This window comes from Siphateles boraxobius, unplaced genomic scaffold, assembly GCF_051911475.1.
Source record: "Siphateles boraxobius isolate OS27281-9 unplaced genomic scaffold, OSU_SipBor_1 2, whole genome shotgun sequence".
Lineage (NCBI taxonomy): Eukaryota > Metazoa > Chordata > Actinopteri > Cypriniformes > Leuciscidae > Siphateles > Siphateles boraxobius.
In genome coordinates, this window is record NW_027508810.1 from 12,391,871 (window position 1) to 12,404,665 (window position 12,795).

The 12,795-nt window shown below is 39.7% G+C and overlaps 1 protein-coding gene across 2 annotated transcripts in view; it reads right to left on the reverse strand.

The window, feature by feature from the left end:
- The window catches only part of htr4 (5-hydroxytryptamine receptor 4), a 161,843-nt gene that overhangs the window by 59,310 nt on the left and 89,738 nt on the right, over nt 1–12,795 (reverse strand). For both annotated transcript variants that reach the window (XM_077235948.1, XM_077235947.1), the window contains exon 5: nt 5,690–5,843. In XM_077235948.1, coding sequence (XP_077092063.1) covers nt 5,690–5,843 — 154 coding nt within the window. The remainder of the gene's footprint in view (nt 1–5,689; nt 5,844–12,795) is intronic.

A 12,795-nucleotide genomic window follows, 5' to 3' on the forward strand; every position in this document is an offset into this window, starting at 1 on the left:
GCTTGCCGTCTAAAAGACTATTTAGGTGAGTTGAAACAATGGCTAAGTTGCTAAACGCATCTTGTTCACATGTAGGGTCCCTGTTCATGTTGGACAGACATTTTAATTGCATTTTGTGTCTGTTAAGAGGTTCAAAAACGCTCTTTATGTCCATGCCCCCATAGCTGCCGTTTTAGCTGGGTGGGAGCTCTGGGCATTCGCGGTTGCAGCTCCGCGTAGCAAGCACCAATCCGGTTCGTTTTTTTTTTCTATAGTCAGTACTCACAAAGGTCTAACGATCAAGATTAACTTAAAAATTGCCCGGAGTTCTCCTTTAAGAGCAGAGGTGGCTACTTACAATACTTCTTCAGGTAAAACACAAGGACCTCTAGATGTGGAAGAGAACTTAGCTAGAGGGCATGAGTCTATAAATATCTTGCTCCCCAAATACACTATTTAGAGACTCTCACCTCTTCATATTAATCAAACATGCTTGACATTCAAATACTATGATGTACAGCACTTTATCAGGTATATTAAGTTTGTAACTGGTAAATTAATTACACTCCCCTAGAATTAAATTCACGCTCTGGTGCATGGTGTCCTTTGGAGTGGAAAGATGTTTAAAAGTCATATTAACTTTCCAGGGTGTGATGATTTAAATCATGATTCAAAAAACATTCAAATCATCATGAATGATGACTTTCGACCCTTAGCCATAATTATATTTGAATTTCATCTTTATGGCCAAATATAAGTGAACAGCATGGCGATTTTTTGTATAATTATTTTTTAAATAAATATTGGCATTAGACGATAAGTTTTTCTGTTTGACCGATATGTAGGAGACGGGAATTTTATTTTGTCACTGGGCATGCATGTTTGAAAAAATTTAAATCCTTGATTTCAACCTATGCTGCGCTATATCCAGTGTGCCGCTATATCATATTCATTTCATATTCACTGTGTGCTGTATGTAAAATTAGCACTACCATGTTTTCATCAAAATGAAGAATCATGTAAAAATATGATTACAAGTGTGCACAGATTTACCAGATTACCGAGTGCACTGTTGGCTACAGTGTTTAGTTCCTTATCTATCTCTAAATTAAATAGTGTGAAACCATAGCTATCGGCAACCCTGCTCTCTATGATATTGGCTGTAAAATAATGTATATTGTTAGACCATTACCTACATTGCAGCTACAGTTGTCAGCTACATCAGCCCATAATATATGCCTAATCATGTTATTTGGTTATTTTTGGGAGTGACATTCACCTCATTAAATCCATTCAGGTTGTCACTGCAGTGACGTCACTCTCTTTTGGACCCTGACAGCTTGTCTAAGGTGCTGCAGATAAAAATCAAAGAGGCAAGTGTCTCAAAGTCTGTCTCTCTCTTCCATATACAGTAGCTGCTCCTATCAGATCTGCTTTCTTGCAGTTATCCATACTGTACAGTGCGGATCATAAAGAGGACACTGCCACACCTGTAGCCCTCTCCACAGATTTCACTTTTTCACACACCCACTTTTTCACAAATAGGGGTGTGGGTAGTGGTTTATTCATCTCCACCGAATGGAAATTTAATTCTTTACCATCTCTGTGTGACACTAGTTCATTTGAATCGCATGCAATCACTATCACCATCCCTATTAAAATGCATTTTGTAGTTGTTTATTTTCCCCCAGGTCAGCAAGGCAATTTCTTGGAGGAGTTGAATGTGTTACTCTCATCCTTCCTTGAGGATGGTACTCCTCTGGTAGTTCTTGGAGACTTTAACATCCACCTAGAAAAACCTCAGGCTTTTGATTTCCACACTCTGCTTGCCTCGTTTTTCCTCAAGCGAGTATCTACTGAGGCTACTCACACATCAGGTAAACAACTGGACCTTATTTACATGCGCTACTGCACCACTGACCATATGCTGGTCACTCGACTGCACACTTCAGATTACTTCCTCACTCTTAACCTCAGCCTGGCTCAGAAACCAACACACACTCCTTCACAGGCCACCTTTCAGCAAAACCTACGCTCACTCTCACCCTCCTGCCTATCCTCTTTGGTCTCATCCACACTTCCTCCCCCTAATCAACTCTCATCACTTGATACTAACAGTGCAACTGATACTCTTTTCTCCACTCTAACATTGACAACTTCTGCCCCCTTTCCTCCAGGCCAGCCCGCCTCACACCCTCTGCCCCCTGGTTATCTGATGTTCTCCACGAACATACTTCTAAACTCAGGGCTGCAGAGAGGGAATGGCGCAAATCAAAGATCCCGCTGACCCTGGTTTGTATCAATCCCTCCACTCTTCCTTATCTGCCAATGTCTCTACTGCTAAAATGACTTACTACCACAACAAAATTAACAATTCTTCTGACTCTGACTTTTCAAAACCTTCTCCTCTCTTCTTAACCCTCCTCCTCCCCCTCCTTCATCAACCCTAACAGCTGATGACTTCGCTACATTCTTCATTAAAAAAAAACAACAACCATCAGCATCCAATTTTTCGCACCACAATTTGACATGCACATCTTAACAGCTGACACACACACTCTCCCCTCCTTCTCTCCGCTCTCAGAGGCAGAAGTCTCCAAAATCCTTTCCAATCACCCTACTACCACTCTGCTTGATCCTATACCTACTCATCTCCTTCAAGCCATTTCTCCTTCAGTGTGGCTTATACCCACTTCATCAACACCTCTCTTCACACTGGTACCTTTCCCACATTATTTAAGCAGTCGCGGTTAACCCCACTGCTTAAGAAACCCACTCTAAATCCAGCACATCTAGAAAAAAAAATAACTTTTTTCAACCTCCTGGACAACAACCAGTCTGCAGCCACTCAACTGAGACTGCCCTGCTCTTGGTTATTGAAGCTCTAAGACTGGCAAGAGCAGTTTCCAAATCATCAATACTCATCTTGCTGGATCTGTCTGCTGCTTGACAAAGATGAAGGAAATCTCAGGAACCGCACTCAAATGGTCCAAATCTTACCTCTCAAGTAGGTCCATGGAGGGGCGAGGTGACTAAGTCACAACATCTAGCTACTGGTGTGCCTCAGGGCTCAGTGTTTGGACCTCTTCTCCATCTACATGTCATCACTAGGATCTGTCACTCAGCAACATGTATTTTTCTATCTGCTACGCTGATGTCACACAACTCTACCTCTCATTCCAATCAGATGATCCGACAGTAGTTGCTCACATCTCAGCCTGCCTGATAGACATTTCTTGCTGGATGAAAGACCACCACCTTCACTTGAAACACGACCAGCACAGCTTCTCCATTCAGCTAGGTTCGTCAACCATAACTCCATCCAGGGCAGACAGGAACCTTTGAGTTGTGATTGAGGATCAGTTGAACTTAACAGACCACATTGCTAGAACTGCAGATATGTCTTATTATACTAGGAAGAACACTAGAAAGATCAGGCCTTTCCTATCGGAGCATGCTACAACACTTCTTGTCCAAGCTCTTGTTCTATCCAGACAAAAAAAAAAAAAAAAAACATACCTGTACCTGTACCAGCTACCTGTACTGTGCTGTACTAACTGAGACTGGACACGGCACTTTTTTATGGTTGCCGGTTTAATTGCTGCTATTGCTCTCCTCATTTGTAATATCATATTTGGATAATATTTTATCATTTGGATAAAAAATGTCTGCTAAATGATTAAATGAAATGTAAATGTAAATGTATAAAGAGTGTGCTGTTTTAAAAGCTGCAGCTTGTGCCAATTTGTTTATTTTATGACAGTAATTTAGCAAAAGTTTGGGGTAAGAAATCAATACTTTTATTAAGCAAGGATGCAATAAATTGATCAAAAGTGAAAGTAAAGACATTTATAATATTACAATTTTTTTTTAATAAATGCTGTTCTTTCGAACTTTCTATTTATCAAACAATCCTTTATTTCCACACAATATCAATCAGCACAATTGTTTTCAACATTGATAATAACAAGAAATATTTCTTAAGCACCAAATCAGCATATTAAAAATGATTTCTGAAGGATCATGTGACACTGAAGACTGAAGGAATTATGATGAAAATTTAGCTTTTCCATCACAGTTAAATCATATCATAGTTAGTTTAGAATTACATTTTAATATATATTTAAATAGAAGCCAGTTATTTTAAATTGTAATAATATTTTACAATATTACTGTTTTAGTGTATTTTTGATCAAATAAATGCAGCCTTGGTGAGCATAAGAGACTCACTTCAAAAACATAAAATATATATATATATATATATATATATATATATATATATATATATATATATATATATATATATATATATATTTATATATTATTCACCACAAACTTTTCAACGGTAGAATATATACAAACATATTTCCTGTTTTTTGGTCATTTAAGCCCTTTAAAAATCACAGAAAACCATTTCAGATTTTATGAAGCCATGTTCCAATTAGAAATGTTATTGCTTTTACGTAAAGTGCAATTAGTAACATACATTAGAAACATGCTTAACCCCACAGTTAACATCAACAACAACTAAGATTAAAAGGCTAGATACTGTAAGTGAAGAGAGCTTGATGAGAGTAATTAACAGATTTTTTCAAATCTAATCTAGATCCGTAAGAACCATGAAGTATACACATGCATACAGATATATACTGTTTACAAACAGACTGTTATTGATTTGATCCACAGAAGGAAGTGTTATGATGAGAAACATTAATCACTGTTCATCTGAGCCTCTCTCCTGCCAGCTCCTCACATAACTCTGAGCCCTCCAAACCATAAACCCAACACCAACCCTATCATTAATAATGAGAATCTCTCAAAAACTGCAAACAAATTTAACATCAGTGTCAGACTGCTTTTTTCTTTTTCAGAATACGTTAGACTTTGGCCCGTGCTATCATTCATATTCAATATCAAACCGCTAATTAGTTCCTTTGAGAAGAGCTTTTGGCGGAACGGGAAGCTTCTGTGAAAATGTGAAGTATAGGTAGCTATTAATGTAATGCCTGTGGAATAACCCAAGATATTCCAGACGGCAGAATGCTAAGTGTTTACGTTAAAGAGAAAGCATTCATTCATTCTTTTAGATTTTTTTTTTTCTCATTAAAAATTGAAGCTTGAAGGAAGCTAAAATGAATACACAAATATTATCCTATAAATATGGGCAGAGAAAACCACTCAGCTGTTTCCAAAGATCGAAAATGACAAAGTAAAACAGAAATGGTGTCACATGAATCTCATGAAACATTACATTTACAACATGCACATGGAAACCAGAGAGAAATACTTTCCGCATGATATTTCCTTTCTCTAGCATGAATTTAATTATGGTGCATCTCCCAGGGACGTTTTTGTTTGTTTACTGGAAAGTAATGCATTAAGTTCCCTACCTGAGACTGTGGCATTTCATTTTCTCCTCAATCATCCCAACCCTCAAAGCTGATCTTTATGAGAGCCCCTACATACTTCAATTGATTTCCTAGATACATTGACATTGGCTTGGGTTCTATGCATGGATGGATAATTGCATTTTGAAAACTGCTGGATTTAAATAATCACTCCCTGGATTTGTTATAAAGCATTTTTATAATCCACAATTGATTGCAAGGTGAGAGAGAATTAAAGAAACATCATTACAAGAATCAAAGTCAGACTGCCTTCACAAACCTTATCAGCACAAACAGTCTACCATCGGACGGTTGTGACTCACCAAATCATTTATTCCAATACTATTCCAGCCTTGCATTATGGGTAAGAAGGAAATAACGGTTGGGATTATCCAGCATCCTCCGATCATTAAAGTCACTCTGAGTGGTGTCATCTTATTCCTGTAGACCAGTGGCTGGCAACAGATGGCATAGTACCTGTAAGGAAGGGTAAAATAAACAGTATATGTTGAATATTCTTCATTTGGCCACCCATAAAGTGTATACAAAACAATTAAGAAAAAATAATTTTCCATAAATATGTTGTTGAAAATTATTATGATGTGCAGGTGAAATACAACAACCTTGAAAAACCTGAAGGATGATGACCTGCAGTGCCCCTGACTGACAAAATGTCAACCTATCAAGCATCTGGAAAACAGATTCTGTCAACCTGCTATAGCTTCTTAACCTTTCTGATCTGCCAGTCTACCCAGCTCAAGGTTGTTGGTTAAATTACAATTTTGACATTACCATTACTATTCTGAGGTACCAAAGAGTCCTAAAATGACATCAACTCAGCCAGACCTGTACAGAATTCAATTTGGCCCTAACAACAACACAGTGAAACAGTTGTAAACTGATATTTCAAGACAAACTACCGTTCAAAATTTTGGGTTCGGTAAGATTTTTAAAATGTTTTTGAAATACATCTCTTGGAGAAGGCTGCATTTAATCAAAAATACAGTAAAACTTTAATATTGTAAAATATTTTTACAATTTAAAATAACTGTTTTCTATCTTAATATATTTGAAATGTAATGTATTCCTCTGATGCAAATCTGAATTATCACCATCATTACTCCAGTCTTCAGTCACACGATCCTTCAGAAAACATTCTAATATGCTTATTTGCTGCTCAAGAAACATTTCTTATTATTATCAATGTTGAAAACTGTGGCTGCTTATTGTTTTTCTGAAAATATATTTGAAATAGAAATATTTTGTAACATTAATGTCTTTACTGTCACTTTTAATTGATTTAATGTGTCCTTGATGAATTAAAAGTATTATTTTTAAGTAGTGTATGGTTTATATCACATGGAATATAATTGAAAATTCATTCACAAAGGTCTATAACCATTTTGTTTCCCCTAGCAATACTGTAGGTCATGAAGAGAAAAACCAGACCGACATGCAGCAGATGTCAATCTGAGCATTCAGTTCAATAATAAATCACTTGGGAAAAAAGAAAACTCTTGACTTTTAAATAAATGCCTTCTCAGTTTGAGAGAGGAAAAAAGATGTAAAAGGTAAATTAATCCTTGAACTCAATAGGTATAACTTGAGAGACAGAAGGACCTTGCAAAGATGTCACTCTGAAAAAAAAAAAAAAAAATATATATATATATATATATATATATATATATATATATATGTAGCAATGTTCAGGGAAGGAGGCGGGAACCGGCGAACATACATACTTTATTTAAAATAAAATAAACAAACTAAAATACCGCCAGCAGCCACTCGCGGAAGACTGCTGGCTTACCCAAAATAAACATAACGGCCAGCAGCACCTCGCGGACGACTGCTGGCTAAAAATAAAACACAAATACAAAAACCAAAACTCAACTAAAATACAGGCCTGTTCCTCTCTCGATCATCAACGTCGTCGCTCCCCCTTTATGCTTCCGCTCCTCCGTGAGAGATGCGAGACCGGTGTGCTCACAGGTGTTGCTCATTATCAATCGCACCACCGGCCTCGCGCTGTTCTCTCACGTCCCTCGGCCGTCCTGTTCGCCACATACCCCCATCGCCCCTCACAGGCCGGGAGGTACCCACGAGCCTGTGCCCACTCCCCCCCGGCGGCGGCGATCCCTGGGGGGTATGGACCGACAAGCCGAGGGAAACGGAGACGGAAGCATGAGGAGTGACAGATCGAGAGAAGGGGGAGAGAAAAAAAAAATTGGTCCGGTTCCCACAACGTGCTGCCATCTGGTCCCCCACCAGCTGGGCGATCTCCTCTGCGGTGCCTGGCGGTGACGCTGGGTAGCCCTCGGTGGACGGCTCGATGCTCCTCCGCCGCCCGGTGGACTGCTCGATGCTCCTCCGCCGCCCGGTGGACGGCGACGGCTCCTCGGGTGCCTTGGGCAGACGGTAGGAGTCCCCCGCTCCCTGCTCCTCCCCTTTTCCTGGTGGACGACAGCAGGCTCCGGCCCACGGCGAGCGGCGGCGACTCCTCCTCTCCCTCCCGGACGGCAGCCGCCCCTCCAACTCCCAGGCGGCCGGCAGTGAGCTCGACCGTCCCACCGGCAACTCACTCCAGCGCACCGCCTCGAGCGTCCATGGCCGCGAGTACCCCGCTCCCTGCTCCTCCCCTCGTTCGGCGGATGGCAGCAGGCTCCGGCCCACGGCGAGCGGCGGCGACTCGCGCACCATGCTCGACGGCACCGCGGATTCCCCACAGCGGCGAGGACTCTCTGACAGTTCGTTCCTCCCTCTTCCCGGGTTTCGGCACCAGTGTAGCAATGTTCAGGGAAGAAGGAGGCGGGAACCGGCGAACATACATACTTTATTTAAAATAAAATAAACAAACTAAAATACCGCCAGCAGCCCCTCGCGGACGACTGCTGGCTTACCCAAAATAAACATAACGGCCAGCAGCCCCTCGCGGACGACTGCTGGCTAAAAATAAAACACAAATACAAAAACCAAAACTCAACTAAAATACAGGCCTGTTCCTCTCTCGATCATCAACGTCGTCGCTCCCCCTTTATGCCTCTGCTCCTCCGTGAGAGATGCGAGACCGGTGTGCTCACAGGTGTTGCTCATTATCAATCGCACCACCGGCCTCGCGCTGTTCTCTCACGTCCCTCGGCCGTCCTGTTCGCCACAATATATATATATTGGGGGGGTCTCACACATTTCTGAGCGCTTTATTAGACAGAAATTTGCTGTATTAACCTAAAACAACATGCTCGCCAGATTGTTTATCTAAATAGACCTATGTTGTTAGAATTTACTGTTTACCAGGTTTTTGGTAATTTTCTTGATTTAATTTTTTTTTATTCTTTTTTTAAATGAAAACTAACATCATAAAGTATGATATTTGTTTTAGTTTCAGCAATTCTGGAGCTATAATTGACTCTTCTTAGGAGCATATAAAACAAAACAGCTCCTTGGAAAAAATGAAATGTAATATTGTAGTAGTTATAAACAAACATATTTTAGTTCAGATTAGTTTGAGGGCAGCAATTGTATTCATTATGTCAAAATAAAACCGACATAATGTTACTTGAAGGCATTATAGCCTACTATTCCTGCCAAACTTCCATGGTTGCGGTTAGTGTTACTACAGTAAATCCATGGTGAATGTTGCTGATCTGTGGACACTGGATAGTTCATTGATGGCACAATGTTTCTTTCTGGTTTCCACGTCAGTGCTGTTTGATCCGTTAATAACGGAAAAATGTGAATGTTTCTCACTAGATCTCGCAGCGATGTTATTACTTCTGTGGCAAATTCAAATTATTCCTTTACTTGATCTCTTAGCGCTGTGTAGTAACAGTGTCGTTTGATCAAGCTCGGCTCGCGCTGCTTTGGTCCAAACTGATAAACGGTCCGTCAACCACACAATAACGAGCAGTTTCGTTCCGCTTGCATTACGTTTGCCATTTTATGTTGGGCAATGTTGTGGTGGCTCCGGCGGATTATGAGCGCGCTTACCACGCCAACGCGCCTACATTTGAAAGAATGAAATTTTGGTCTGCAGGAAAAATGGCCTAACCCCCCCCTCAAAGAAAAAACTCTCCGGTTCTACGCGATTCACGTAAATGACCCAATTGGCCGAGAAAACGGCGATTGTCGCCGAAAAGCGACAAGTTTGCAGGTGTGCAAATAGTGAGAGAAAGGATTGAGGAAAGCCATAGAGGACAGACTTTACGCACAATCCCTTTGACTAAATGGGACAAGTCTCTCTTTTTTCTCTCTCTTTAACCCAGATGTGTCAATACATCAGTCTGCATGTGTCGAGGTTCCTGTTTATATCCATTTCTCTGACCATGTGTTCACCACAGCATGTTTCAAGCTCTCCTTTACCCCACTGGAAGTGCAATCTGCCAATGTGGCCTCTGCCCCTACATATCAAGAGTTTGGGTTTTATTGGACTTATATTGCCATCAATGCATGTACAAATTCTAGAATCTTGTTTTTGAAATTCCATTTGGCATTGCTGGTGGTACAAAATTGATAGATTTCACATGGCAAGAAACATAACAGGTGTTTTGAGTCAACTCTTCTATCTAATTGACAACAAAACATAAAATGCCCACGTTAGGTTCCCAAATAACATCCCGGTGCAGTTTATTGACTCTTTATATGGGGCGTTTAAGACTCACATTTTTTTTTTTGTGGAAATTTCTTTGGAAAAGATGGGCCATAGGAGATTTGCAGCAGTTAAGGGTAGTATTTGAAAAGTATTTGTTAATGAGTCAGCAGAAGCCCTGACCAAACATTACTTACAGTCTTAAATCATTCCCAGCTAGTGTCAGATAACTCTCTGCTGCAATCGAACACTGGACTCTTTCTACATTGGAGTTAAAAGTCATTTTCTAGAGTGTTCTATGTTATATTTAAAAATATCATTTATTACTGTGATGGCAAGCGCTAAATGTTTAGCATCATTACTCGATTCTAGGGATGCATGATATATCGGCCACCATATCGGTATCGAAGGGTATATGTTCACTTTTAATATTATTGTTTTCAGCCCGATAAGAAAATTTGGCCGATTTATTAACGCAGATTTATTAAATGACAACATTATAATTGTGTGCTTGTGACATATCTTTTAATGGTGAGACTTTTGTTTTTGTAATCAGGCTCTCAAAAAATATATACAAATTTAGATTTAAATTTTTCGGCCAATATATCAGTTAGCGGCTTTCAAATATAAAGAATTATCGGTTATCGGTATTGGCCAAAATTTTTATTTATGCGCATCCTTGCTCCAGTCCTTTAGAAATCATTCTAAAATTCGTATTTGGTGATCAAAAAAACATTTCTCATCATTATCAATGTTGAAAAATGGTGTACTGAACGATTCTTTACAGTCATTTTGATCAATTTAATGGTTTTCTGAATACAAGTATTAATTTATTCCAATCCTTACTGACCCCAAAATTTTAATGGTAGTGTAGTTCAAATTTCCTGGGACTTTACCCAGGACGTCTGACTTTGAAGGCAGTACACATTAGCTTTTTTTTTTTCAGTTATATTGTGCCTGTTTTGAATTGAATCAATTTGGCCCATAATAAAAGTCATACACTATCTTAGAGTATTCCCATTTCTCTAAACAGCTGCACTGAGACAATATAAATAAGGCTAATGGGCTTAATGTTCTCTCATTGTTCTGGCTGCATTTACTCCAGCCAATGTTAATAAAACTAAACATAATTAAAATGAGGTGACACAATTACAGCAATTGCTTTATTGCACAAAACACAATATGTAAGATGCTCATAAAAATCATCAATGTCCTTAGGGATTTGGACCTTATATTTCCATTTGCGTGTACCACCAAATTACTAGTACCACCGTTCGGCCTTTCACAGTTACATCCTATAGTCTGCTGTGAAATACTGTGAAGAAATTCTGTCTGGAAGACTTGTGATGCTTGGGCTGACTGTCAGCATCTGTATCTAAAGGGATGAAAGCAACCACTGGAGACAAAAGAAGGCAGGCTTGAGACAACATTACAGTTACAATGAACAGTAGCAGCCCTGACTCACATGGTGCCCGAGGCAAGGGATGAGCTACCAAACCAGGGTAGGGTTGTACCAGATATTTGTACGTTTTTTCTTAAATTGGAATGTTAAGTCCACACTAGAGACTTAGTAACTACTAGCTAGTTTGTAACTAACTCTGTACTTTATGCGGTTGCACCATTTGTTCTTAAGGCAGAACGTAGCTAGTAGTTCGTAAGCTCTCCGTAAAGTAATGTGTAGTCACATAATATGACATTTACCCTCAATGATACATGCAGTCTTCAAATACTTGAGCAGAAGTTGTGTTGAAATGCGTGAATTTCAGTTTATCCTTCATTCTAACTTCTTCTGCCTCATGTACGTTTCCATTCAACACGATACTTAGGCCCTGTCCCATTTCTCCCCCCTTAAAACTTCCACTTGGTTTTGAGTGCCCTCGAAATTAAAGTCCCCTCAACAAGGGAAGTGGAGTTGAAGATCTTTCCCTATGAAATGGGACACCACTATATGCAAATTAGCGCGGTAAACCTCACTACGTCACGCGCAGCAAACCTCACTACGTCACGCGCAGCGTCAACGTGTCTAATACTATTTTCATTCAGAAAATGCCGGTTCCAGCTGTTGTGTGGCCTGTGTTCGTTTATCTACGTCTGATGAATCAACAGAGACATGTGGAACATAGAAGACGCATTCGCCATATTTTTGTCTGTATTTAATCGTTTAAATTGTCATTAATCGCACATGAAACCCAAAATATAGTTGGCTTGTCTAGTTGCAGTCCGTTTCCGAGCGCTCGCCGCCATGGGAACAGGGTCAACGTTCGCAGACCATTGTGCTTATAATAGCACTTTTTACAGTCAAACACCTCCCGCAATTTAGAATTAGCAATTTTACAACAATCACTGATTGTGCTCAGTGCAGTTTGGGTTTAACGTTAGGGAGAGCTTCATCTTTTTTCTTCACAGCGCGCTGTCATTTCTCAGCGTGCTGTGAAGAAAAAGATGAAGCACTAACGTTAGACGAACGCGGCTAGTTTTTAATAGTTTTACCTCACATCTTCTTTTTATAATCCTTGGAATCCAAAATCGAAAATAAAATTAGATGAACCAGATCAGATGTATATTTGATGGGCAGACTCTCTCGAAGCACTCGGCAGATATCATGAACATCGTCGGATAGATAGCTTTGTGAAATATTTTCTAACATTAGTGTTCAAAACTTAACAGTCCATTGGATGTGCATCAAACTAACATATTCCAACATATTTAGAAATTTTAACATGCTTATTTTTGAAAATATACTTCAATTCTTCCTTTCCAGCGGTGTCCGCCATCTTGTTTAAAAACATTTAGCTTGCTGAGTCCCCAAGGTATCCTGGGTAATTTCATCTTCCACTTCGTTTT